Source organism: Pseudomassariella vexata, assembly GCF_002105095.1.
Source record: "Pseudomassariella vexata strain CBS 129021 chromosome Unknown BCR38scaffold_1, whole genome shotgun sequence".
Taxonomy (NCBI): domain Eukaryota; kingdom Fungi; phylum Ascomycota; class Sordariomycetes; order Amphisphaeriales; family Pseudomassariaceae; genus Pseudomassariella; species Pseudomassariella vexata.
The window spans coordinates 3053527-3078408 of record NW_024467956.1 but is presented as its reverse complement, the minus strand read 5'-3'; the positions used below and the strand labels follow the sequence as shown (position 1 = coordinate 3078408).

The window sequence follows — 24882 nt, the reverse complement described above, 5'->3', positions numbered from 1 at the left end:
CTGGCTTCGTGGTATGGTTGATGCCTCAAGAACGAAGCGATTAGGGCGTTGTAGCTGCCGCCATTTGGGTCTGGGGTTGGATTGCGACTACAGTTGAGTAGGACAATCCAGATCTGGTCTGTAACCATTACTCTTTAAGTAGTTTCAGATCTGGTTCGAATGATGCCCTCGTTTAATTATCAATTGAAAAGGTCCTCTGCGTGGTTGGAGGTTAGGGGGTTATAGGCTTTCTGAGAAATGGGTGCTTCTCCATCCCTTTTCCAGAGAAATGATTGGTGGCATACCAGTGCTGCCTCCTTAAGATTACAACTGACAGAAGGATCTTCATCCGCAATTAGTAATACTCCTCTACAGTCATCATTACTTAGTGTGAAACATTTACCGGCATCATTCACATCGACATATACGTACGGTTGTGCTGCACCATGAGTGAGTATACATGTGGGAGACGCATTGAGAACTGACTGGGTAGATACATCGCCTATCTGGACGATTACCTCCTATATAACTACAAAGCCAAATATGCTAGCTCTCCATCTCAGCGCCAAGTTTGGATATACTGAGCGTCAAGGGCGTGATAGTCCGTGCAAGAATCGTTGCCGACAAACAGGAAGGGATCGATATCATACCATAGACTTTGAAACAAGCTTTGAGTACATTAAGCACCTATATTTGAGCTGGTGATATCGTCTATGGAAGTAAAAAGAGAGGGGTTCCCTCATATGCTTGTGCGTGGGCATATATGCCACACTAACACGGCCGTTAAGTGATGACAGCGTCCTATAACAGTCAGCACAGAGAGGTTTATTTGAAGCGCCCACACTAGTAACACATGGTATGAAGACTGCTCATACGCAAAGGGCTAGTGGGGGTGAGAACATTGTCCTTTTCTGCAAGGATGATTAGAGGAGACTTTCAGCGTGCTCTGCCATATTGTAGCAACTGGTTCTGGATATTCTGTAAGTGGCCGAAAGAGATGGCTCGAATGTGTAACCCGGTATGATTACGGCATATGTCTATCTAGTCGCGGGCTCGTTCGAGGGTAGAAAGCTGTCATAACTTAAACTATCCGTAGTTCATGTGCAGGGATAATAACAATCCCGTGTCTGTATTCCAAGGCTTCGTGTAACAAGTTGAGTAGGTAAGAACAAGTGATACGGCTTTGATATTACCGAGCTGATGAACACACGAGCCATCTAAATACTTCCTCCGGATTCGAACTACCTTGGAGAAATACTGTAATGGATTGAACTGCTTCGAAACTCCGGAGCCAGAATGAGTCGTTAAGAAAGGCTTTTTCAACCCCAAGCCGATTACTCTTGAGTAGTTGCTTAGGCAGATGCAGTACGTTGTACAACAATCACGGAGTAATGGAAGACAAGCCCAATCGGGCGAGAAATAATCATTTCCAACCACTTATGAATTTCTCACAGGAGGTTGTTCAGTCCTGTCGTCAGTTCAAAGTCTGCCTTACCGATTTCGAAGCAAGGAAGACGGTCCAATTCTGTAGTTCAGTTGTCGTACCTCTCTCTCTCGCTATAATATTCCCCTGCAAATAATTCGTGTTACACATCGTTGACTTTTTCCATACAATTTTCTCTCCTGTCACAAACATCCTCATATCTGGGGCCTGGGCCAAGTCACGCTCACTGACTGGTGTTGTGCATAGCAGTCAGTTGCAGCCCCCTAGAACCGGCCCTCACACACCCGTTGTAATGTTGAGGGGATAAAGGTTTAACAGGCTAACTATATCTCAACTTCGAGCACTTCGATGTTGATGAGCCATTCAAACTCGACGCCGCTAACTATCAACCGTCTTCTCCACCACCGCTGCCGCTCTTCTTCGGCTTGATAACTAGCAAGATGACCATACCCACTATAACAAGGACAAGCAGGAGGATGATTTTGCGCTTTGTCGTTTTCTTTTGGTAGCCGGACGCAATGACAAGCTCCTTGTCCGCGGCCTTCACGTCCGTTGCCATGCGTTCCACATTGTAGTCTATCCGGTCCAGCATCGTCCCCTGATCGATGACCATGTTCTGAAGGTCCCTAAACAGATCAGAGAGCTCTATGATTCCCTGTGCTATGTCCTCTATCTCGCGCTCGCGCTGCAGGATCACAGCGTCGTTACTGTGGAGCAGCTTTTGGTGGGTTGTTTGTTGCAATGTGGATTGCGAGTATGATCTGTCGGCATCCGACTCGAGCAGTGATGGGTCTGCCGCATAGTTGGCGGCGACAGGGGGCGATGACCTTCCAGCTGGCGAAGCAGCACCCAGGCCAGACATGCCTCGTAGCTCTAGAATTTGGTTAGCAAAGGGTCGAGTTCAGTGGATACCCACCCATCATGCTCTGGAGGAGAAAAGTGGTCTGCGTTGACGTACTCTTGAGATACGCGCTCTGCTTCTTCCTGAAGCCTGCGCTTGCTTCCTGCACCCGGGTCGCCAGACTGATTTGTATGTTCTTCGCCATGACTTCCTCTGCCCTCGTCATGTTGCCTTCGCGAACCATGCGCTCGACCTTTTGTATACAGCGGTGGCATTCATGGAAGCCCTTGGTGATGGCCTGGGTCAACCGCTCGATCTCATTCTCCTCGGCTTTCTTGGTTTCCTCGTCATTGAAGCCCGGCAGCACATGTTTCTGGTGCAGGCGCTCCAACACCTGCGACTTGCGCGCGATGTCGGCAAGCAGGTCCGTCACCTCGTCCGAGATGTCGGCCCATCGCGGCGGGAGGAGGTCCATCTCGATGACGGCATCGCCGTCGTCGTAGTCGGCGCCCGACAACAGCCCTTGCTGATCTTCCGAGACCGGTGCACTACCGCGCCCGAAGTCCGAGAAGCCATTTCCGCTAGTTCCGGAGTATCGCGTCTTCTTGGCTGGGTGATGGGCGCAGGACTGGCGGTACGAGATGTAGCTACGTGCGTGCTGGGTTAGGACCGGATCGCAATTGGCGAAGCTGTTTGAGGTCTATCTGTTGCTCAACTAGCGGATGCGACTTACAGGTTGGTGCGGTCTCGCCACATGGCGGACGCCGGTAAAGACGGTCCTACCCGTCAGTTTGGCAATACGACGATGTTAGAGGATGCAAGAGCTGTGGCGGGTGTTAATGTGGTCTTGTGGCGAAGGAGTCGTTGATTCTCATTGATTTGGCGATAATATACAGGACATGGTGTGCACTTGGGACTTTCAGATGCCAAAGGCTGGATCGGCGTATGAGGCTGACGTAGCACTCCCGGTAAGGAGCAGCCCGGCAAGGAGAAGGGCTCCACCCAAATGCAATGAGCTCAAGATTGAAGGTGCTCTCAAATCTGCTTGAGGCCACATATCATTGCATTGGCAGCATTGGGCATCGGCAGTCTAGGTGGTCTTTTAGCAGGTCTAGGCACACGCAGGGAATGCCAAGTAATCATCTTAAAAAGCCTCTAACCTAGAGCTCTAAAACCAAGACCCTGGGGTGAAGTCGGGATTCAGCCCAGCGCACAGGCCAGCCAACGCATTGCAGTAGGCCACGCGATTGCCAATGCGGCTAGTGCACCAAACATGAAAGACGGCAACACGGCTCCCTCACAGCAAGCTTTCTCTTCTTCGAAAGCACCTCCTCGTCAACGAAGAAAGACGACATCAAGATCAGCCAACGTCCCGCCCCTCTCGGCACCAACCTGTGTCCACACAACAGCGATATCCTACTTGACCACCACCATCCAACCCGACCACCAACGTCCATTGACAACTTTATTGCAGCCCGCAAACCTGCGACATGGTTTGTTTGCCTAGTTTCCAGTTTCCTTTGCTCCCCCGCCATTTTCGAAACCCCGCGCTGAGGGGCTTCACCGACGAGCAGGAAAACAAAGCAGTAGCAAATTTCGCTGACATGGGAATCAACACCAATAGGCCGACTCTCTGACCGAGGAACAAGTCTCCGAGTTCAAGGAGGCGTTCTCCCTCTTTGTAAGACCACTTCTACTCTTTGCGGGTGCATCGTTTCGGCGCGAGGCTCGCCCGTCGCCCCTTTACCTGATGACGTACAACTGACCTAGCTTGCCATATAGGACAAGGACGGTGATGGTGAGTTTCCCATGTCAACGCCTGATTCCAGTCCGCTACTCGCCATCGTTCGACTGCTAGTGGCCCGGTACTCCAAACCGACTAGACCCCTGACATCGTTATATGAAAGAAGGCATGATACTAAAACGAGTTGTTGCCAGGTCAAATCACCACAAAGGAGTTGGGCACTGTCATGCGATCGCTTGGCCAGAACCCCTCCGAGTCTGAGCTGCAGGACATGATTAACGAGGTTGACGCCGATAACAATGGCACCATCGACTTCCCCGGTATGTCACCATCCATCTGAAGCACGCGGGCTGCAATATCTATGCACCAGGCACCAGGCACCAGGCACCAGGCTGACATAATACCGTTGTACAGAGTTCTTGACCATGATGGCCCGCAAGATGAAAGACACCGACTCCGAGGAGGAGATCCGTGAAGCATTCAAGGTAAGCTCTACATGAAAACGAACATATGCCTTCACACACGGTTGTTTACATGCTGAACAGGTTTTCGACCGCGATAACAACGGCTTCATCTCCGCTGCCGAGCTGCGTCATGTCATGACCTCGATCGGCGAGAAGCTGACCGACGACGAGGTGGATGAGATGATCCGCGAGGCTGACCAGGATGGCGACGGCCGCATTGACTGTACGTCTTCTCTCAAATCTTCGACTATCCCAACGCGCTTATACTAATTCTCATCAACACTAGACAACGAGTTCGTCCAGCTCATGATGCAAAAGTAAACAAAACATGGCTCCGGGGTTGTCTAGACGGATTGATCACCATACCCATTCTTATGTCGCGATGAAGCTCCTTTATTCCTTTCTCTGTCCACCCGGGGTTGATATGCAGAGTAAGTTACAGTGAGCCTTGGCCGTGTGCGGCTCGGCTCAGGGATGGATATACACAATATCATTGGCAAGGGAATCGGCTGGCAGTATGGATGGAGAATTCTTTTCTTCCTCAAACGGAAACGGATTGTTACTAGCTCCACCTTTCCCCTTCCTCTCAGGAGAGAATTGAAGCTCAGCCATTCTGCTTCCGGCACGTCCCCCTTGCGCATCTGCCTCCTTTGATATGCCTGGTTTTTCTTGACATGTATAGATAAATGCTTGGTGATTCGCAATGCGTGAAGGCCGGAGGCCCACGCGACGGCCGGAAGTCTAACCATACCCAAATTGATCTACTGTATTTCGTATTTTTTGCCAGACTCCAGTTACCTTGGATAGCCTACAAGTCTAAATTGTGGTATGCATACCGGCATGTTCAATGTTTGTCTACTGCCGTGTACTTACGTGAGTTCTGTATGCTGGCAGAGCCGTTGGGTTGGTTACTTGAGCCACTACGAATAATGCCGAGTCGTAGTGTTCCGATACCTATACATAACAAACTACGTTCACTTTGGGCCCAGAGTGCGAGGGTGGTGAATGCTCAGGAACACCGGGCTATGCACTCGCAATAGGCGACTACACTTCATTTATATGAATTGAACAGGGGTATATGTCTATGTTTAATGTAAAGTACAGCAGAGTACAAATGTAGTAGGAACATATGTCTATGACAGACCGGCTATAGTGCCTAACCACGATGTAGACCGTCCGCCGGCAATGTGCCTATCAACTAACTTTGGTCAATTGACGAGCCATCGACTTGTTCACCTTCCACCCGGAAGCTGATAGAGGAATATGCTGTAGGTATATTGTAGACACAAGGCAAAGTCCACTGGCGCAAATCGGATAGCCATGGCCAGCTGATCATCAGCCTCATGGTTGCCTAGAGGTAGGCATAAGTGAAAGCCCTGCTATGCGTCCTTGTTCCCAGGCAATGTGCCGTAAACGCAAAACGCACCTGGCAGACTCATCTGCGTGGTAGAACTCGCCGCCTTTTGCGATTATGTCCCCAAGGGGTTCCAATTTCCGCCCACTTACGCAGCGTCTTCAAACGTTTTGCGTCTGCTGTAGCGATTCTACTCTCCAGCACTTCGAGAGGCGGGAGAAGCTCGTGGCCCCAGGCCTCGTCGCACAATGTCTTCATCTGCGCTAGCGTCAACACATTCGCCTCTCTGACGGCTTTGTGAGTACCCTTCCACGGTTCCGTGGAGCCATAGAGTTCAGCGAGCCGCACAATGAGTGCCTTTTGCAGCTCTAGCTCGAATGACAGCTTGTTGAATCCACGATTCTGAAGCTGCCGGAATAGGTTGATCGTTCGGGTGATTTGGAACTTTTGCAACAACACGTCCGGGTCTCCTATCAGGCGGATGGCCGCAGATCGGAATTGTGTTCGGCGGAATGCCCAGCGGGTCATGCTCCCTTGAAACTTGCTGTCGAACAATTGAAAAAGAGGATGGGATGGTAGCCTAGGGGGCGTTGTCGAGGGGATATAAAGTCCCATCAGGTTCTCCACATCTTGTACGGGCTCCGTCATGGACTCTGGTAAATCTAGTAGATGGACTGGAACGAAACCTGGTCGAGCGGATCGCCGTTTGGTATAATAGTCCAGCAGCTCGAGACAAAGCTCATGGAGTTCATTAAGGCGGCCGAGACGTCCAAGGCAGTAGAGTATGGTTTTCCAGCAGATGACGGGGACTGGCACGTCAAATGAGCTGAGCTGGCGACATATAGATATGCAATCAATGAGGCTTTTGGGTGGTCTATTGCCCTTGGGATGACGTGGAACTTTGTCCAAAATGAGTTTAAACATGAGATTGCTCAGCTCCTTGTTTAGCGTGATCTTGAGAGCTCTCATATCGTCAAGCACCCTCTGGATGCCTTGATAGTCGCCTTGAAGTATGTGTGTCTGAAGCAGCATATTGGCGGCCTTGCCCGTTGTTTTGTCGATTGTTGCAAGCCTGGTACCGACCAGCGCCTTATAAGCGCTCCAATTCCCCGCCGCTGCGCTGGAGTCCATCAACCTTCCGTGCAGTTTTATGTCGTCAAAGACGTCCGGATGTAGATCGCATTCCAATATGTCAAAGAGAAATTCCTCATCCCTCATCTTTGCGAAGTATCGTAGCGTGTTCACGTAGCTAGAATCGGGGATGGAGATGCGCAATTCTTCGAGGTGAGCGAGTCTGGCCATGAAACCTTCTGCAGTACCTTCCCTGAGCGCGATAGATTGTAAAGATAACGGTCCGATCTGTTTGATGCCCAATGCTGCAATGACAGAGGTGGCTGTGTCAAGGCTAACCCAAGACGTTGCGAACCACCTGGCACCCAGGCTGTCATTGTAAGTCTTGGCTGAAATTCCGAAAGTTGCGCCATGGACACGATTCATGAACTCTCGGGATACCTCCGCTTGCACATTTCCCACCTCCTCTGAGTTGGAGCGTTCCAGTGCAATAAGCTCCTGTTCACTCATGGCGTTTCCCCATTCATGCCAGAACCCTGCCATATATCTCAGGAAGGGTCGACTCAGCGAGTGTAGTTTTGGTTCATCGTTATGGCGCAGGCAAATCCTGCGCCATCCCCGGGCCAAGTCTTCGTATCCGAGGTTATAAAGGTGAGGCACGAGAATATCGTACAGATTCCGCTCGGGACTTGCAACGTACAAGGAGTGGAGAGTCAATGATGAATTCAGGACTCTGTCACTGGAATATTGGCGTATGATGTTGGCGAATGTTTCTGACCCAGGATAGAAATTGGGGGTTAGGCGCATGTGCCATCTCAAGGCATTCTTATGATCATGCTTGCTCAGAAAGTGAGAGACAATGGTGGTGTACAGCTTTGGCCATTTTGTATCGTGGATGTCATTCATCCATTCGGCGTAGATCCAAACGCTATCCAGGAACTTCTCGTTGTTCAATCTTACAGCTGCATCCAGAATTGTTTGCCAGAGAAGTCTCGCTGGTGGACTGTCGATTCGGAATAGGCATTTTCGTCCCCACAATGCGTACCATAATCCCCAGACACCCGAGTCTCCATGCATCCTCTGTAGTTGATCCAGAAGACAGCCCCACAGCTCAAAGTCACCATGATTGTCTGGGTGATCAACCAGTAACTTTGCGCGCCACTCCTTCGCTGGGCCTTTTCGGTCAAAGTCGGTTTCTACCAATAGCCGTTCCGGCTTGGTCAGCAGCCATTGCCATCTTCCATATAAGCTGCTTTTGCGGAGTACCGCCTCGTCTGATGGAATGTCGGCGTTCCAGCTGGCAGGCATGAATGTAGTCGGTCCCTCATCGCCCGGCACAACGAGATCAATATTCGCATTTTCCGAGGTCCAGAGCGCTCTGAAAATCGGCAACGACTGGGTTTTCTGACGGCGAGAAAGCCGCAAGTAGTCGTGGGAAATCCATGGGTGAAGGTGCTGGTATCCGGGAAACTGCGCAGAGCCAGGAAGGAGACGGCGGAGCTTCACATCTCGAAGAGTCCGGCTCACCGATCGCATTCCTGCGTCTGGTCACATAACCCCAGATGTGAGCATTGACAGTGCAGCTCCGTGTCACCGCATTGACTTGTAGAAATATCCTTACGTCGCGTGCTCGTAATTGCGACGATTGAGTGTCGTAAGAGAATGCTTTGGAAAAATTAATGTTCCCAAGCAGCTGCGAGTTCACGGTTCAGCAGGTGGGTGGGTGGGTGGATCCAGGTGGGCAAAATTTCGGGCAAGAGCCTTGAATGCGGTGCTTAGTCATTCAGATGGGCTGTAGCAGTTGGAACTTGGAGCCGAGCCACGTTCAATCAAAGGTCAGCAATTGATCATTTTGCATTCAAGTGTCATCCGCAGCTCATAGCAACCCTTCAAACCCGCCAGAACCTCTAGCGCTCTTCTGCGACAAACGTCAAGATGGGGTAAGTGACCACCGATTCCTCGACACCATCCAGTTTACGATGGCATCAAGTCGCTCAATGGCTCCGTCTGGCCGTCGTACGATCGATTGATTCTCTGGCCCGCAAAGCCGACCCTGACCACGTCTTTCAAATCAATGCTAATCAGCGCTGCAGTATGGTCGACGCCCCCAACAAGGTGCCTCAGCACCAGAAGTTCTATCAGCAGGCTTACAACCAGCACGTTCGCCTGTGGAGAATTGTGCGTAATTCCCGAACCCGAAGTGTAAAGAGGAAAGGGGACAGCCGACTGATATAATGACGCAGGGAACCCGAAGCAACGTTCTCTTCCTCCCTTACCAAGCTCTTCTGTGGGGAACCTTCGGTGGTACGTCCAGAATAAAGCTGCTTACTCTCGGGATCAGGTTCTAATGCTTAAGTATAGCTTCGTTATACATGATGGGCCGCAAAGTCATGGGCCACAACACTTGGTTCGGCAAGGACTAGGCTGAACATGTTGAAGTAGGGCGGGAGTTGATATCATAGGCGAAAGGGGCAGAACATTGTGTTGATAGAGAGACCGAATAGATCTTTCCCATACGCCATCGAGCGCGTCACAAGTCGTCTTTCACTCATACGCTCTCGGAAAATCGATGTCAAGTTTGAAATTCAACAAACCACCCGTCTTCATTACGCCATGATTGCCCAATGCCAGTCTTCCTGCCAGTATGGGGCTTTTAAAGTACAATATGGACGTTTGCGCCCGAGCAGGAGGGCCAATGTGACCAGGCCAAATGCCAAACCGGATCATACCAGATCCATCCTAGCTACCTATGTCCAGGTACAAGTGCATGTCCAAAGTCGTGTGTTTAGTATCCCACAGCACCAGGGGCCTTCTCGTCTTTTCGCAGGCTCATCAGAAGCTCACGGAACCGCTCCTTGCCGGAACCACCAGCACCCCCCTTTTGGCCCTTTCCACTCACGTCAACCAGCTTCGAGATGCGCTCCCAACTTGTGCCACCAGAGACGGTGTCCTCTCTGCTAGCCAAGAACTGTTCGGCATCCTTGCGGGTCTGTGCAATCGTCTTCTCCTTCTTGGTATTGTAGTTCTCGTAGAAGTCGTCAATGTTCTGTTGCGCCTCCTTGATTGTCTCGGCTTTCTGGGCCGCGAATTTCTCGGCTCGCTTGGCGTTGCCGGCATCTCGCTTCTCGCGCCATTCCTTGATGACCTCGGGCTCCTGTTCCTCCTCGGCGTAGGCTGCGTAGCCCGAGTTATAGCTGACAGACGGACCGGTGATGGCGCCCCCGGGTGCAACTTGCTATAAGGGTGAGGTGGTCAGCTGGTTGTAAATTACAACAGTCCGGGCAATTATTAGCCTACCTCGTTGCCACTGGTGAGATCGGGGAATTGGCTCTCGAACTGAGAAGTCCCAGCGCCTGCGCTCTCTCCACCGAGTAGGTCGTCGGACGAAGGATCTACAAATGCGGCGGAATCGTTGCTAGTAGCGAACTGAGTTGCGTCGTCGCCAAGAAGAGCTCGTTCGCGGGCAAGGAAGTCATCGGCAGAGGGAGATCCAGCATCCTTGACATCCGTCTGGGCTGTGAAGCAGAGTTTAGTCGAACATCAGGCCTATTGATACGATCAATGGGTTCTTACCACCGGAGTCGAAGTCATCCAGAGACGGGAATCGGTCCGCCATGATGTTGATTGTATGCGGTACGAATGCGCCTTGCAGTTGAGATAAAAGTCAAATTTGACGTACGTGGAGTTGCGGGTGATTGGATCAGATCGTAGCTGAATTTGTTGATACTTTCTTGCCAAATTGTAGTTGAAGGGGGTTGATGCTTCTTGATGTTGACCGCGACGTTCTGTCGCAAGGCCAGGTCTTAGTTCCACCTTACTGCCGAGTTGGCTCTAATTGTTCTTGGCTCCCGAACCCACCAGTGAACTTCTCAGCCGCCTGGAAATTTCATGTCAAACAGCCAGAGCAAGGGTAATTAGTCCGAAGGCTTTTTCCATAGGCGCTGATTGGCTATTTCCTTCCGGGTCTCACGTGCTGCTCCTGCCCGCTTGCTTGTTTGAGCTTTGCCTCAAGCTTCACTTTGATGTTTTGTTCATCAACATCTCTCATTATCTCATCAGATGCACACAGGAAGTTGTAGTGATATCATCGGGACTATACATCATCCCAACAGTGCCGGGACACTGCATTCACAGTGCCTCAAGTGCATATCTTGGATTACCAACAGCAAATAACTAAACGCAGCACCTGCTCGTGTGTGCTCTTGCCTGCGTGCGGCTCAAATTCTCGCCATTGCTGGCAGCTCCACTTGTAGATGTCCTGAATAAACAAGCACCCAACAAGTGAAGTTACCTAGCGCCCGGTCACCAGAACGAACCTCTATCACCCATCACCAATTTTGAGCCATTTTCCTGCGCGTCACTGCCCAAAATCGACACCATGTCTTATACCGACGATGCGGTGCTTGCCAAGCTTTCTACTCTGTCCGAGACTCAGGACAGTATAGTTGCGGTAGCTCAGTGGATCATGTTCCATAGGTAGGCAAGCTTTCAAAACCAAAACATTAATGTTGTATGTGGAATATTACAGCTGACCCATCCATATTCTAGGAGACATGCAGATCGGACAGTTCAGATATGGCTCCAGCGCCTGAAAGACTCGTCAAGCCACAAGAGACTCAACCTGGTCTACCTCGCCAATGGTACGAATCTACAATAGGCAGCTGTACACCGACTATATAACAGCCTCGACATTCATATGTGCCGCGTTGCTAATCTCCTATTTACAGAAGTATGTCAGCAATCTAAAGTCCGAAAGAAGGAAGATTTTCTTGTTGCTTTCTCGCCCTTCATTGCTGAAGCAGCCTATACGGCATATAAGGGCGCACCCTCCGATGTTCAGCAAAGGCTCCGCCGGGTCATCGATGTGTGGAGGGAGCGCGATGTCTTTGAAGAGCCAATTCAAGCTGCCGTAGAGGCCCGTATCGATGGTAAGTTTCTGGAGTCAATATAGCATATAGAGCATGCGCTAATAAGCTTTCAGAGCTAGACAAGGCTCGTGGTGCTGGCAAGACTGGCTTCAGCGGCTCCATTTTTGGTGGCTCTTCGTCACTGCCAACGGAATTGAACTCCCTTGCCGCTCCCCAGCTCAACGTTACCAAACTCCAGCTCCCAACGAAAACATCGATAAGCACCGCCAACCAGGATTATAGCAAGCTCATGGATCCCGGTGCCTCATTTCCATCACCACCAGTCTATGCGGCCAGACTCAACGGATTGCTAAAGACCCTCGCTAATGCCGAAGGGGCAGTTGAGCAGTGCGTCAAGGCTCGGAAGGCGTTGGTCGGCGAACTCCAGAAGATTCTGGATACCAACAAGGCTGCATTGGCAACGGATGAGGAGCAACTGAGCACATTCAAGAAGCGCAAGAGAGAGGTCGACGACAAGAAGCGCGATGTGGAGATGGCCATAATGCAAGGACTCTCGAGCGATGATCCGATGCCACCTAACCGCTTGGCTTCACAGCCCGCTCCTGAGCCCGAGAGGCCGGAGATTGAAGCCCTCACACCACCTGCTGCGGGGCCCGAGTTCCCGCAGCAACCCGAGGAAGCCGTGCCGGCATTTTCTCCAGAGGTTCCCCAAGAAGCAACATTCCATCAAGCAGCTGCTCCTGGTATCGAGATGCTCAGCAGCATAGCTTCTCAGTACAAGGCGGTACCAACAACCACAAATGGGGCAAAAAAGCGTAGGCTGGACTGTAGTGACGATTTTCCGGACCTAGGAGGAGACGACGGGATTGATGCCGACGTAACGGAGATGCTTCGTAGGGACAGCAGTGGTGCTTGATTCGGGTGTTGATGCATGGTAAGCAATACAGGCCAGGTGCCAAGTCAGCGTGGGGAATTTAAATTTCGGCCTTTAAGGATCACTGCCGTTATCCTGCTTGTGAGATAATTTACTGTGTTATTACCATTGAGACGTGCAAGCTGAAGCACTGCAGGAGCTTAATAGATTTGAAACATGTAAACGATTATCCAAGTTTGCACCTGGAGCTTCCACGTCTGATTTAAACCCACACCCTTTCCTTGAAAGACCCTTGCGTTCAGTCAATGAAATACCTTGTTTTAGCACATCGCCATGGAAGAGCAGTTAAAATAGCCCTTGCTCTGGGCTAGCCCAAAGAGAGATATTCTGGCGGGGAACAACTGCAGAACAATACTCATATCAATGTTACATTCTAGTGGCTCAATATGAGTGTGGTTGAGGCCCGGTCTGTTTTTACGGCATGATGATCATTGACGCTGCTATGTTATCCCAAGCAATTGCTACTGGCATAACAGGAGTCATTCGAGACATAGCAGAGTGTACATGCCACAACATTTTAATGCAGTGAGCTTGTTGCCCATGACTTGGTGTCGACTTGTTATCTGCCATACTTTGAAGGGGTTAACTGCTAAAGGGAGCGAAACCTTGGCAGCTCAACGACTTAGAAATTGTGAACTGATTGGAGTGTAAGTGAATAACAAAACAAATCTCAGAATCACACCATGAAAGCATTCGACGTGTTATTGTGTGTTTTGCATGTGCTCCATGCTACCCCGTGAATATATTTCCTTCATCCCATCCATGTTTGTGGGACACTTGCTTGTACTAAGCCCAGGGGATGGGTCCGTGAGTACACTGCTGAAGTTGCTTATTCTGCTTTCAATATGATGAATGAACGGCCAAAAAAGATCGAGATAGGTACCTTTTAGAGCCACTTTGTTGAATTGTGTGACTGTTCTTACATAGTGTTGATGTTGGTGGCTGAAAAATTGGACGCACATCTACCAGAGATGATGGCTCAGGGCTCGAAGCTCAAGGTAGATCACCAACAAGGTTGTCAAGACATGATATAGAATACCCGAATCCGAAGGCCTGGAAAGGCCTATCTTCTTTTCTTTTAGGTTGCCCAACTAACCACCAAAAAGTTGTTTGCATAGTCAAGGAATTGTTAAGCTAAAATTGGACCCCAACCGAACTTTGCAATAAGGTGAGATGTTGATCATCGCGTCACAGTTTCTTGGGTCGGGCAGAAAGGCTGAAGCTTCTATGTATTCATTTCTAAAATATCTTTATATAGTATCCCAGGTGCTTGAGGCATGTGATACATTTGGAAGGGGTTCCCAGGGGTTTTATTCACACCACTTCGCAAAATTTAGTTTTTCATTCATAGACGCACACACCGCCGAAGCTTTTACCGGAGCTCTTGAAATGTTTAATGTACGGGTTCTGGGTAGATGGTGTTTCCAATCGTTACCCCTGTTTTGTTAAGGATGGCAGAGTACATGATGAGTAGAAGTTCTCGGAGAATGCTGGGTTATTTCCTACTGATTCTGTAGAACGTCGTCATCTAGACAGTACTATTGTCTTTGGGCATCAACGAAATCTTCCTAGTACACGTCGCCAAGGCAAATCTATGTGAAGCAATCGATAGCTCCAGGGTTAATGCCCTGAAACTTAATCATGTCACACCCCGTACATCATCGCCCTGGTATTCCTTAGATTCCAAGGGACAAAAGCTGGCCGAGAGAAACCTTGCAGAGACTCTTCAGTGAAAGTAAATCTAAAAATATCGGTCAGCTAGACTCCTGGCTGCCTCAATCATCGAAGCGCGGCTTACCTTGGCTATCGTGCCGAAATGTCTGAGAGTAGGCTTGTGACGATATCCGACACTCAAATTGATAGAAGAATCCACCTCGTTCCCGGATCGTATCCTTGGGATAGCGAGCACATCGCCATAGTCAAGTCGCCTTGACAAGGCTTGTCGTCGCTGTTGAATGCTTGACTCGGACTTGGCTTTCTTGGCCACTGCAGGAACTTGGCAATGTGATAATTCCTCGCAGACAACCGAGGTGTCCCGGAGGGCTGCTATTTAAGATAAAAGCTGAGATCATAAATTGATGCAACGTTTCTGCTGTGGTATGTCAACATATAAAATAGCGCTGTTCTTAAGATGCCTCCCCCCGGTCCTCCCTGAACGTCTCGGTCGGAAACGTTGTTCAGTTGACCCGGATTTTTTGGTAGAGCCTGATTGAGCTATATATTAAGGCACCGTTTGTGGAGCTCGTATCTGGGCCCTATACCATTACTTATTGATTTATTTGACCATGTGTCTGCAGGCTTTTTCCTTGTGTTCGACGTCTTTTGAGCAATGGGAATACCGCCTGCCTGCATATTGGTCGACTTGCAGCAAAGCCTGTCAGTGACTCTGATAATATAAACATTGTCGAAGCTGACATGGTTCAACGGAGAACCCTGGTGCCTTCAAGACATCTTATGCTTGTCTCGTTTTCATTGGAGGATGGGTAGATCCACAAGACACGAACAATGAGCCAGTTCAAAGGAGAATAGTGAAGCTACCTAATGCTCTTTAAAAAAATCTAACGTGACCCATAAGTTGAATCAATCACCTAAGTTACTCGTAAACTTCCTATAATTTTCCCCCGCTCAGGGGGACTTTGTTGGTAGGTTGAGAACCAACGTAGTATGTCAGCGAACGCAACGCAGTTGCCAATAGGGCGAACTGACCAAGCAGTGTATGTATTTAGTCCAGCCATTAGGGCGCGGTTTGACATACGGGAGTACTAGTAGAGGTACTGGGGGCTTCAAGCCTGCGGCGTATTTAATAATGATAAATATTTTTACCTTTTAACTTAACTTGGAATAATTAATCTTCACGATTCAAAATACGACAAGTCCTAAATAAAGCTAATATTTAATTAGCTATTTAGGCTAAATGTTGAAACCCTTAATTAAGTTATAGAAAGCTTAAATATATCTATCAAGTCCCTTTTAACACTATTATAGGCAGATATAACAGGAAATAACTACGCTATGTTACGAATATTACGAAGCGGAATTCAAATACGATAGAAAAATAGAAGATTATCCGACGTATACTTAAGCTAGATTCACGAGAACTTCCTCTGTAGCTTTAAAACGTAGCCGATATAGCTAATATCCTCCGAAGTATGCGCGACGCGTTATCCGTACGTATTCTTATATCATTATTCCTCTTTGTAGAAATTCGGGTTGGAAGTGAGGTCTTCCTCGCTTCCGTTTCGGCGACTTTTCACTCTGGTTTCCGCCTGGTTTCGGTGGTGCTTTTGTCCTAGGTCTGAGGACTCTCTTCGGAAGGTCTGATAACTTTGGTTCATTCTTGCGAGGTCTCCCACGTTTTCGTTTCGGCGTGGAGATTGACTCTTCCTCTACAATAGGATCCTTCTTGGGCCTTCCCCTCTTGGGGTGGACCTCACCTTCACTTCCAGTGACATCTTCATCCACTATGTTGTGATCCTTTTCCTTGACTCGAGTCTTTTGGCGTTTTACTCGATCACGTAGACGCCTCCGGTTTGGGTGAGCACGTCTATAACGTGTCCCTCAGCACCATTCTTTTGCTTGTGGCATCGAAGAAAGAGCTTTCTGGTCAAGTCATCAACTAACAAGCTGAAGACCTTGCAACCTTCAATGGATATAGGCTCTATCTTGCCAACATCACCCCAGAATATCTGTCCAGGGTGATCTGCTCTTTTCTGCTCGTCCTTTTGAAAGGACCTTCTTGATCTTGGCTCTATCGCAGGCCTCACAAGGTAAATCTCGGACCCTGTCTACCGCTAAATCAATCCCTTTCGTTAGACGAATGGTTTGCTTCAACCGTTCTGTACTTGGATGTTCAAGTCGTCTATGCCAAAGGATCAACTGGCGTAGTTCTGAATCATTGAGACTGTAGTTGTCAATGTGAAGGACACTTCAGAACTGACGGTTCTGGTTGCCCATACACCCAGAGATAGAACCCACGCCTTCGGGGGTCAATGGTTGTAATAACCTCCCCTGAATTAGCGACCAAGTTCTTGTCTTGTAGGGAGTGACCAGACAAATAGAACCTTTCTCCCGAGAAGATATTCATAGGGAATCTTTCAACGAGCAACGTGAATATTGTAGTGACTTTGTGTGATTTGAGGTCTAGGCCAACAAACTTCCGCACACAAACTCCTACTGCGCTGGCGAAAACCGGACCTGCTCCGGTCAGTATTCGTACATTTCCCAGAGGGATATTCTTGACTGTAGTCGGTATCAAATCAGTCCTTCCGTTGACTATGTCGACATTTGATCCCGTATCCCAAAGTGTACGATTTCGAATGCTAGTTCTCTCTGGAATGTTGAAAGGAGAACTAAATGCCATGATGATTGAAGAGCGATAGTCTCGGTCGGATTTCATGCCAGTTTCAATGCTGATTCCTGCTGGTCTGACGATCGTTGAATTGGCGCAGATATCCCCGAGGTCTATGGTTTGAACGCAGTCGAGGTACTCATTTTCAAGCGTATAAAGGGCGACAACGTCCTTTGGGGATTCGCTCACAAGTGTAGTCTGCACTACACCCGGTTGGTTATCTTGGTTGTAAAACCATTCGAGGGATAGCGGCGGGGCTGGAGCCGGTGCATCTGTAGCCTGAGTTCGCCCTTGGTGCAAATTTGGGCACTCACGTCGCATATGTCCTGGACTCTGGCACTCATCACAGATTGGCTTGCCATCCGCTGTCCAACGACTCTGGCCGCCTCTTCCACGTCCTCGGCCTCGTCCCCTGCCTCTTCCACCCCTGTTTCGACGACTATTCCCCCTCGTGTTTCCATTGCCAGCAGCGTTGGCTTCGTCACCATTCGAAGGACCATTTTGACTTCCTTTCTTCTTCTTGCTCTTGTTCTTGTCGGGATTTTGGGCTGAGTTCGCGGCGTTTCCCTGTGTGGGTTTCCCAATCTTATGTCGAAAATCATCAACAAAATCAGCCTTAACTCGAGAAAGCGATATTTTGTTGCTCGGATTTTGACGATCTGAGAGTCGCACTGCTCGATAGAAGTGGGGTGCCTTTTTTGATTGCGAAGAGAAACAACAGTCGTTCCATGTCGATATTGATAGGGAACTCCCCCGAAACCCTTTGGTCTCTGATTTTCTCACTCCAAGCAGAATTAAATTTGACTGGGTCACCGCCATCGTACTCCAGATGCGTGATATCATGCAGAGTTACTTCTTCTCTGCTGGTGCCTTGCGATTCAAACTGTTCTTCAAGATATTGGCACAGCTCCTTGCCCGAAAAGATTCCCATAAGGCTGTTAATAAAGGACTTCCTAGTTAGCAACTTGATTTTCGAGGCAAGTCTTTCATCGTCGTTAGGCAAAATTGGTTTCCCTTTCGTAGTTAACCAGGTTTTTGTGTCGATACCAACAACGTGGCAAGCGCCGTAGACTCCATCTTTGAAGGGTTTCCAGTTGTCTAGGCCCTCCAGATATTGGTCTAGTTCCGGGTTGAAACACCATCGATCCCATTTCACATGCGAGCCTTTTTCCTTCTTTGACTTGCGTAAAAGCTCATAGCTGCTGCTAGAACTGCTTGGATCAGAGTCAGGATACTCAGAGCCATGCTTGGTCCTTGGCTTCACTCTCCTCGAGTGATGAGGATCGGGGTCGTCGTCTGTTTCCTCGCCACTGGGGTAGTTGGGACTCGTCTGCAATTCGCGCCCTTTTCCCTTTGATTCCTTCGTGGCTTCAGGGGTGTCTTCCTTTTCTTCATCGCTCAAACTGCTTTTGACAGGGCCAGTTGCAGACTGGCTCGTCTCTCCCTGTTCTTGTTTCGTTCGGACTGAAGGGGACTCTCTAGTCTCCTTTTTCAGGCCCCTCTGGGCTTGTGCTGACGCGGGTGTGGTGATTTCACGACCGCTTCGGAGCGTCTTCGTGCCTTCTTCAAGCTTGACTTTCAGGCCTTTTCAGGTAGGTTGATCAGGCCCACCAGTAGGCGAAGTCGGTTCAGCTTTCTGTCCGGTTGGTGCCGACGCCATCTTGCGGGGTTCGGCTGCGCGCTTATTCGTTCATTTAACAAGGGTGCTGCACACTACTGTAACTAGCACATAACAGCCTTTCATTAGGCTATGTTTAAGGGAGAAGCAAGTTATCTTGCGAAGCAATGAGATGCTACCATGTAGGATTTCGGGTTGGAAGTGAGGTTCAATTCTCTATATGCTGCTTGTCTGGACAATCTGAACTATATACATAGGTAGAGTTTATCCCGCCTCCAGTGCTGTTTCAGGTGCATTTCGGACACCTGTATATCTCCAAGCGAGTGCAGTACTAGATACTAAATATTGCTGACACTCTTTACATATTTATGTGACACGGCAGAGGCACTGCAAGTTCGAATCAGGGTTGCGACATCAGTCTATCTCTGTTGACGAATACTAAACTGAAGAAGAGAGAGAAAGAGATCTAAGTGCAAGTGCCCTTTCCTACATTATAAGGAAAAGGGCAGCGCGTACAGGTGGGACACCCATACTAGGGTGTCCCTGTGTTCGTCCAGGGGCCCAGGGGCCAGGCATCGTGACCGGCGTCACAATTTATATATTCGTTATATACTCTTACCTCTAGATATAGTGTATTCTAGTATATTAAACTGCGTATGTAGTCTCTCTATCGAGGAGCTTATGCGACGGTACTAAAATTATATCCCGAAAGAAGATTTCTTACCTAGATTTCTAGCGGTATTCAATTAGGCAATAACGGTATCTAATAATCGATTAGGCTTCAAAGTAGCTAGACTCGTCCCCTTAGATATAGAAAGGGTTGTTTCTATGGTAGATACTCCTCTAGAAGCCCGTACAACCTCCCCTAACCCTAAATTATCTCCTTGATATTGTAACGAGGATACCACACGTCTCACAATATAATAGTCAGGTAGTGCAAAGGGTAGCTAGAAGTAAGCCAGTGTATGGGTGAGTATATTGCAAGACTGATTCTTGAAGAATCCAAACTAGGTGCGAGCGTCTCGAGTTCTCCTCTTAAGCTGGGCGGTTCCGGGGTTCTACCGGATCGGGGCGAATCCCTCCCGACTCAGCTTGTCAGCTGAGACCGGCCCGCCACAACGGCTCTTTCCTTACAGATATGCACCTGCATCACTGTCACAGCGCTGGCGATTACAGAGCCACATAGTGCTGTATATAGCAGTTAGTCTATTGGCATAGGGGCTTGGTCCTCCTCTTGTGACAATCACCCCCGCTACTTAGACTTCTAAGACATCTACTCCTGCTCTTAAGGCTACTTCTTAGTTAAGCCTTAATTAAACTAGTATCTAGGGTACTAGAATAGCTCGCTAACTTATACTTTAGACTTTATAGACTTAATTATGAAGACAACACACGTAATAATATATAAGAATACTGTTGTATATTAAGAGAACGAGCACCTTAGGGAGACTAATGTCAGGTGGGAATAAGCCACAGTGGCTTATAGGCCTTGTGTAGCTGGGCTCCAGTGGCGCTCCGGCTCTTAGCCTATGCAAGGATTGGAAATGTATAGATAGGCTACTATGACCCCTCTAACTAGAGTGGGAGCAGCGATTAACTTGTCGTAATTGAGCCCTCTACACTACACCGCCGGTGCCCCTAAGTTGGCCAGCACCCGACTTCTCTCTAGCACTCTCGTCCTTCACTTTGTACTGAATACCTGTGACAACTAACTACCTACGTAGTAACCGTCGTATAAGTAAACATACCTAATAAAGAGGGTTCCAATTAATTAAATTAATCCGATACAGTAGAGTTAATTTATCTTAACAATAAGATAATAGTTGTAAAGTGTACAAGTGACTTAGGTAATTAATCAACTTATAGATCGCGTTATAGGAACTGCTTTTAATATATTTGCGTGTCTCAGTAAACAAACTGACATGCTAAATAAAAATAACAATACCTCAACTATCTTCTATGTCCAACACCGTGACAACAACATGTGAATGAAATGCGTGCCTGTTTTAACGCTTTTCTCCAGCTTTGCATAAAGCATTTACGATCTTCAGGATCTTAATCTCAAGTGCAGCTATGGTTTAGTCCATTTTGGACCACCATGCAATATTGACTGAGGCAAGCGGGTTTCCACCGAGTTGCCCAAATGAACAAACAGGCTCCACCTAGATTTATATGCTATGATGACGTTGACAAGGCCGAGTATAAGGGAATTGCCAAGCCTCAGACCTTACCCCACCTGTGGACGTTTCATGGATTTCCTTTTAGGACACGATGAAGGGTCAGTTCTGCCCAAAGTAGTCCGAGCTTTCTGAGCAACATATACAGCTCTAGGAGTTGTTGTGGTATATCTGTCTTTGGATTCCAGCATTTAAGTGATCCTGGTAGGTTTAAGCATTCTTGTCGAAGGCTAGTTAGGCTGGGTGCCTTGGCATGCAACTTTGGTAAGTGAGAATAATCTAGACTGCACATCTATCCGCTTGTATCTCTCGGCGGCTACGTCATGAGTTGTTCATATGTATTTACACTTGTCATTGTGGTTTCCAATTAACCTCGGGAGACTTATTCACCAAAAACAATATGCTCTGATCTGTACTGTGGCCGGAAGATCTGTGTGTATCTGAGTTAAGCTGATCTTACTACGAGAAGTCGGCAACTGTATTTATGCCTATGACTATCCTATTTAATGATTTGTTGCAATCATCGATTGGCCATATCAATATTCAAGTTCAAGCATCGTCCAACCCGGCGTCTATCAGTTAGTGACTTCGCCGTTCGCCAACACGGGAGTTTTTACCCCTTGGACCCCTTGGTTCCGTCGTCATCTAGAATTAGTGGTTGCCCCTGCATTGAGGACTCTCGGCATCTGATATCCCAGCTCGTCGTTCTGCATGTACAATGTAATCACCACCCCAACGCTGGCAAGTGCTCGTGACAGCTTTGAAGTCACAACCAAAGGATATCTCCATTATCAAGCTCTAGACCTGTAAAATGTCGGATTGAATTCAAAATTTTGGGAAGTCTCGTGCGGCCAGCGATTGATATCTTCCCAATTGGCGACCCAACTACTCGAGCTGCTTTGTCGTCTCGGCGTCATAGCCTCTTCTCATCTACCCATCAGAGGCAGGCGCAGCAGTAGTAAAGGATCAAAGAACAAGAAGAAGGTCCAAGCAGTCGCACACCCTGCCACTAACAACCCAGACGAGGCTAACAATTAGATGGATCTGCTCAACTTGACATGACCTGTCATTCTTTTTGAGATGATTCAAACCCAATAGCATATGTGCCAACCACCAAGCGTTGCGATTCGTGTTGATGGAACGAAACCAAACTATGATTCTTCTATCGCCGACGTCTAACCCACACGGCTTTCGTCCGAAACGACGTGTTCAATGCCTGCGAACTCTAAGCAAGAGCCACATGGCCGACATTCGACTTTGGTGATCGCAGCCCACGGATTGTATAGTAACCTTTCTGCAGTAGTACCGACAGCCGCGCAGTGCGGTTTTATGCATGAATCATCGATAGTCGGCAACATACTTTCGGCTGGTCCCCGGCGGCAATTACCCTCGTTATCTCGCCGTTAACGTGCCCAACAGTTCGGTAGAGCTACAACGCAGGCGCGATTAGATCAAGCATCAAGCTCAAGTCAAACTCGCCGATCCCAGTCTAGCCTTCTGACGCCGAGCTACAGCGTCTAGGCCAGGTTCTGCAATTCTACTCACAATATTGTAAGTCCCACTGTACTCTTGTGCCATTTTCATTCACTATATGAATATCGTATACCAACCCGGGTGATAATGGTTTCAGGCATCATTGCAACCCGGTTGCAGGATCCCACACATACTGACGATGCCAGCACACACCAAGTTCGTCTCCAAGTAACCTCACGTTGTAAGTCAAATCCAGGATCCACTTTACCTTATACTACCACCAGCACCAGCGACTGTGACTCAAATCATGGCAGCATGCTGACCAGTTTGCAGTATATACGTCTTCACCAGTACCAAATAAATTATCGCAGTCATGTCGCAAGAGACGCACGAAAGCTGCATAAATTCTCCCTCGGAGCGGATTGCCGTTCGGCGTCGCGATCAAGCTTTGGACATTGACCGCCCTATCTCTTCGGACTACATTACTCCCAGGGGCATACTGCCCAGCCACGATGGCAAGTCACTGTCTACTTGATTTTCCTTCTTCTTTCATCTTTTGTTTTGTTTATGGATTTTGCACTTAAAATCCTCGCTTGCCCCTGAAGGTACCCTCATCCACATAGCCTATGCAGGTGCTTTGCATTCTGAGGATCAGTGATGCAGGGGGGATCTGTACCGCGCGTAGCAGATCAAATTCTGATATATGACAGAATTGTGGCAGAGGTATCAGCTAAATGTCCTCGCTGCCACGGATGACTCATATTACGGCCATTATAGCCACAGAAGCCAGAGATCTCAGTCATGCGACCCCGAAGGACGGTCTGGGGAAGCGTCCGGCCAAGATCAGCCCTCTTCAATATCTGTGCCGGACTTCACTGCCAGAGCTATGGCTTTTCACAAGTTCGCCGTGCCGGAGTCTCAGGGCTTCTCATCACAGCCGATTTCGTCCCTCACTCCAAGAGAAGCCGCTCTGGACCGCGATTCATTACCCGTAACCCATCAGACCACCAACACTCGAGGTACTAAACGGCCAGATTCGCCATTCCCTGAAGACATTGAGTGTGATGCCATCCTAGAAGCCCAGCGTGCAAAGCGTTTGGACCGGTCCCCCCTCCCCCCAGCCGTTAAACTCACCACCACCCAAGAATCCAACCGCTCAGCGTCGCCTCAAGACCCTACCTCATCACAAAGCTGTAGCTTCTTCGACGAAAGCAGCGCTTCAGATGCTTCGGGCCACGTTGCACAACGTCGTAGCCCCTCCTCGTTTTCAGCCGATGTAAACTTGGGACTCTCTGTTTGTGGTCTACCCTTTGAGGATGTCATCAACATGACTGTGACGAATCTGCCTGCGGAGATGCGTGAACTTTTCTCCTTGGATCAGATTCAAAACTTCATATACTCTGAGATTCTGAACCGCCCTCAAGACATTAAGACGCTGATCGAGCGAACCCGAGCCCGTCTGAACAGCCAACTCATCATGCAAAGACGACCTCTGACACTCGCGCGCCCCCAGGCAGTACGGACAAGTCGGTCGGAGAGGCGGCTACCTGCCGGTGCACATCTTGAGCGAATAAACACGGGTGAGAGTCCAGTTATCACCCCGGACGCATCTCCGGTCGCGTCCCCTGCCGCGCCCCCAGCACCCGGCCCAGGTCCTACCAAGGGTAAGAGTACTTTGGGGTTGGCAACCGGCGAGCTAGGAAAGTCATTCCTCCGACCTGCGCTCCAGAGTCTGATCCGCAAGAAGTCATCATCCGGACCTGAGCAGACTAGATCCCTATCCGATCAGACTATCATCACGAGGTCGGTCGAGTCTGAGCGGCCTCCGCCGGGGCTAGACAAGTCTAACTTCTCCAAGAAGAAGCTCCACACTGTTCATCCGCTCCCCGAACCCACTACGACATCATCCGATATCGCTGGCTGGGCCAAGTTCAAGGATTTTCTGGAATCCTTCCCTCTCGCATTCGACCTCGAAAGCGAGGCCCTCCGCGACGAAGACGGCGCCTACCCTACCAAACTCCCCCGCCAGATGGTGATCCTCGTCGACAACGATACCCGCCACGTCCGAGGCGTCTTCACCACGGGTGTGATCAAGGGATTCATGCTCTTGGAGAAGGCACACACCGACTTCGTCTTCGGCGCGCCCGAGAAGTTCCACTGGCGCGGCCGCGACATCGAGACGGGCATGCCCATGACGGGCTCGGGATACCTGACCATATCGAAGTCGATGTCTTCCAACAGAGCCGAGGCAGGGGCTATGAAGCTGAGTGGGGTTTTCCGCGGCAAGTATGGCGAGGTCGATTTCAAATCTGCCCAGGGCTCGCTACCGATGGAGGACTGGGTACAAAACCCAGCTTATTACCGCAAGGGGTGGGAGCTGATGCTGAGAAGACCCGTGATTGGAGAGTGGGATTCTCTGCCGTGAGATCCTTAAAACCTTGAATTTTGCACGAGGCGGATTGGTTGTTCAAATCTTTCGCCCAGAAGTCGCTGTTCCTGAAGAGACTCACTCCTGGGAGATGGAAACCGTGGCAGCTATGAAATCCGAAGAACCTCTGGACCTTGCG

At 49.2% G+C, this 24882-nt stretch overlaps 8 protein-coding genes across 8 annotated transcripts; 4 read left to right on the top strand and 4 right to left on the bottom strand.

The window, feature by feature from the left end:
* Window positions 1-1808: 1808 nt before the first annotated feature.
* BCR38DRAFT_404803 (t-snare, syntaxin) lies at window positions 1809-3020 on the bottom strand (the record flags this gene model as incomplete). Its single annotated transcript, XM_040857885.1, has 3 exons — window positions 1809-2296; window positions 2382-2953; window positions 2998-3020. The coding sequence occupies 3 exons, from the start codon at window positions 3018-3020 to the stop codon at window positions 1809-1811; spliced, it is 1083 nt and encodes a 360-aa protein (XP_040721350.1).
* Window positions 3021-3754: 734 nt separating this feature from the next.
* Window positions 3755-4793, top strand: BCR38DRAFT_454208 (EF-hand protein; the record flags this gene model as incomplete). Its single annotated transcript, XM_040861681.1, has 7 exons — window positions 3755-3757; window positions 3889-3945; window positions 4047-4062; window positions 4203-4328; window positions 4423-4493; window positions 4554-4695; window positions 4759-4793. 7 exons carry the CDS (start codon window positions 3755-3757, stop codon window positions 4791-4793), a joined length of 450 nt encoding a protein of 149 aa, XP_040721349.1.
* A 1534-nt stretch (window positions 4794-6327) lies between these two features.
* Window positions 6328-8016, bottom strand: BCR38DRAFT_324200 (uncharacterized protein; the record flags this gene model as incomplete). Its single annotated transcript, XM_040854799.1, has 1 exon — window positions 6328-8016. A coding segment is annotated over one exon (1689 nt), but the record flags the coding sequence as incomplete, so codon positions are not given.
* Window positions 8017-8588: 572 nt separating this feature from the next.
* On the top strand, window positions 8589-9486 carry BCR38DRAFT_417912 (uncharacterized protein). The gene is made up of 5 exons (XM_040859186.1): window positions 8589-8634; window positions 8685-8837; window positions 8991-9075; window positions 9141-9201; window positions 9259-9486. The coding sequence occupies exons 2-5, from the start codon at window positions 8833-8835 to the stop codon at window positions 9318-9320; spliced, it is 213 nt and encodes a 70-aa protein (XP_040721347.1). The 5' UTR covers window positions 8589-8634; window positions 8685-8832; the 3' UTR covers window positions 9321-9486.
* Window positions 9487-10742, bottom strand: BCR38DRAFT_417910 (clathrin light chain). The gene is made up of 3 exons (XM_040859185.1): window positions 10471-10742; window positions 10195-10412; window positions 9487-10132 (listed from the first exon to the last, which is right to left on the bottom strand). The coding sequence occupies exons 1-3, from the start codon at window positions 10511-10513 to the stop codon at window positions 9683-9685; spliced, it is 711 nt and encodes a 236-aa protein (XP_040721346.1). The 5' UTR covers window positions 10514-10742; the 3' UTR covers window positions 9487-9682.
* A 189-nt stretch (window positions 10743-10931) lies between these two features.
* On the top strand, window positions 10932-13021 carry BCR38DRAFT_417908 (RNA polymerase II-binding domain-containing protein). Its single transcript, XM_040859184.1, has 4 exons — window positions 10932-11373; window positions 11446-11537; window positions 11625-11825; window positions 11879-13021. The coding sequence occupies exons 1-4, from the start codon at window positions 11276-11278 to the stop codon at window positions 12679-12681; spliced, it is 1194 nt and encodes a 397-aa protein (XP_040721345.1). The 5' UTR covers window positions 10932-11275; the 3' UTR covers window positions 12682-13021.
* A 3588-nt stretch (window positions 13022-16609) lies between these two features.
* BCR38DRAFT_404798 (uncharacterized protein) lies at window positions 16610-18707 on the bottom strand (the record flags this gene model as incomplete). The annotated part of the gene is made up of 4 exons (XM_040857884.1): window positions 16610-17319; window positions 17362-17718; window positions 17831-18622; window positions 18659-18707. 4 exons carry the CDS (start codon window positions 18705-18707, stop codon window positions 16610-16612), a joined length of 1908 nt encoding a protein of 635 aa, XP_040721344.1.
* A 4311-nt stretch (window positions 18708-23018) lies between these two features.
* On the top strand, window positions 23019-24740 carry BCR38DRAFT_404797 (uncharacterized protein; the record flags this gene model as incomplete). Its single annotated transcript, XM_040857883.1, has 1 exon — window positions 23019-24740. One exon carries the CDS (start codon window positions 23019-23021, stop codon window positions 24738-24740), a length of 1722 nt encoding a protein of 573 aa, XP_040721343.1.
* Window positions 24741-24882: the final 142 nt, after the last annotated feature.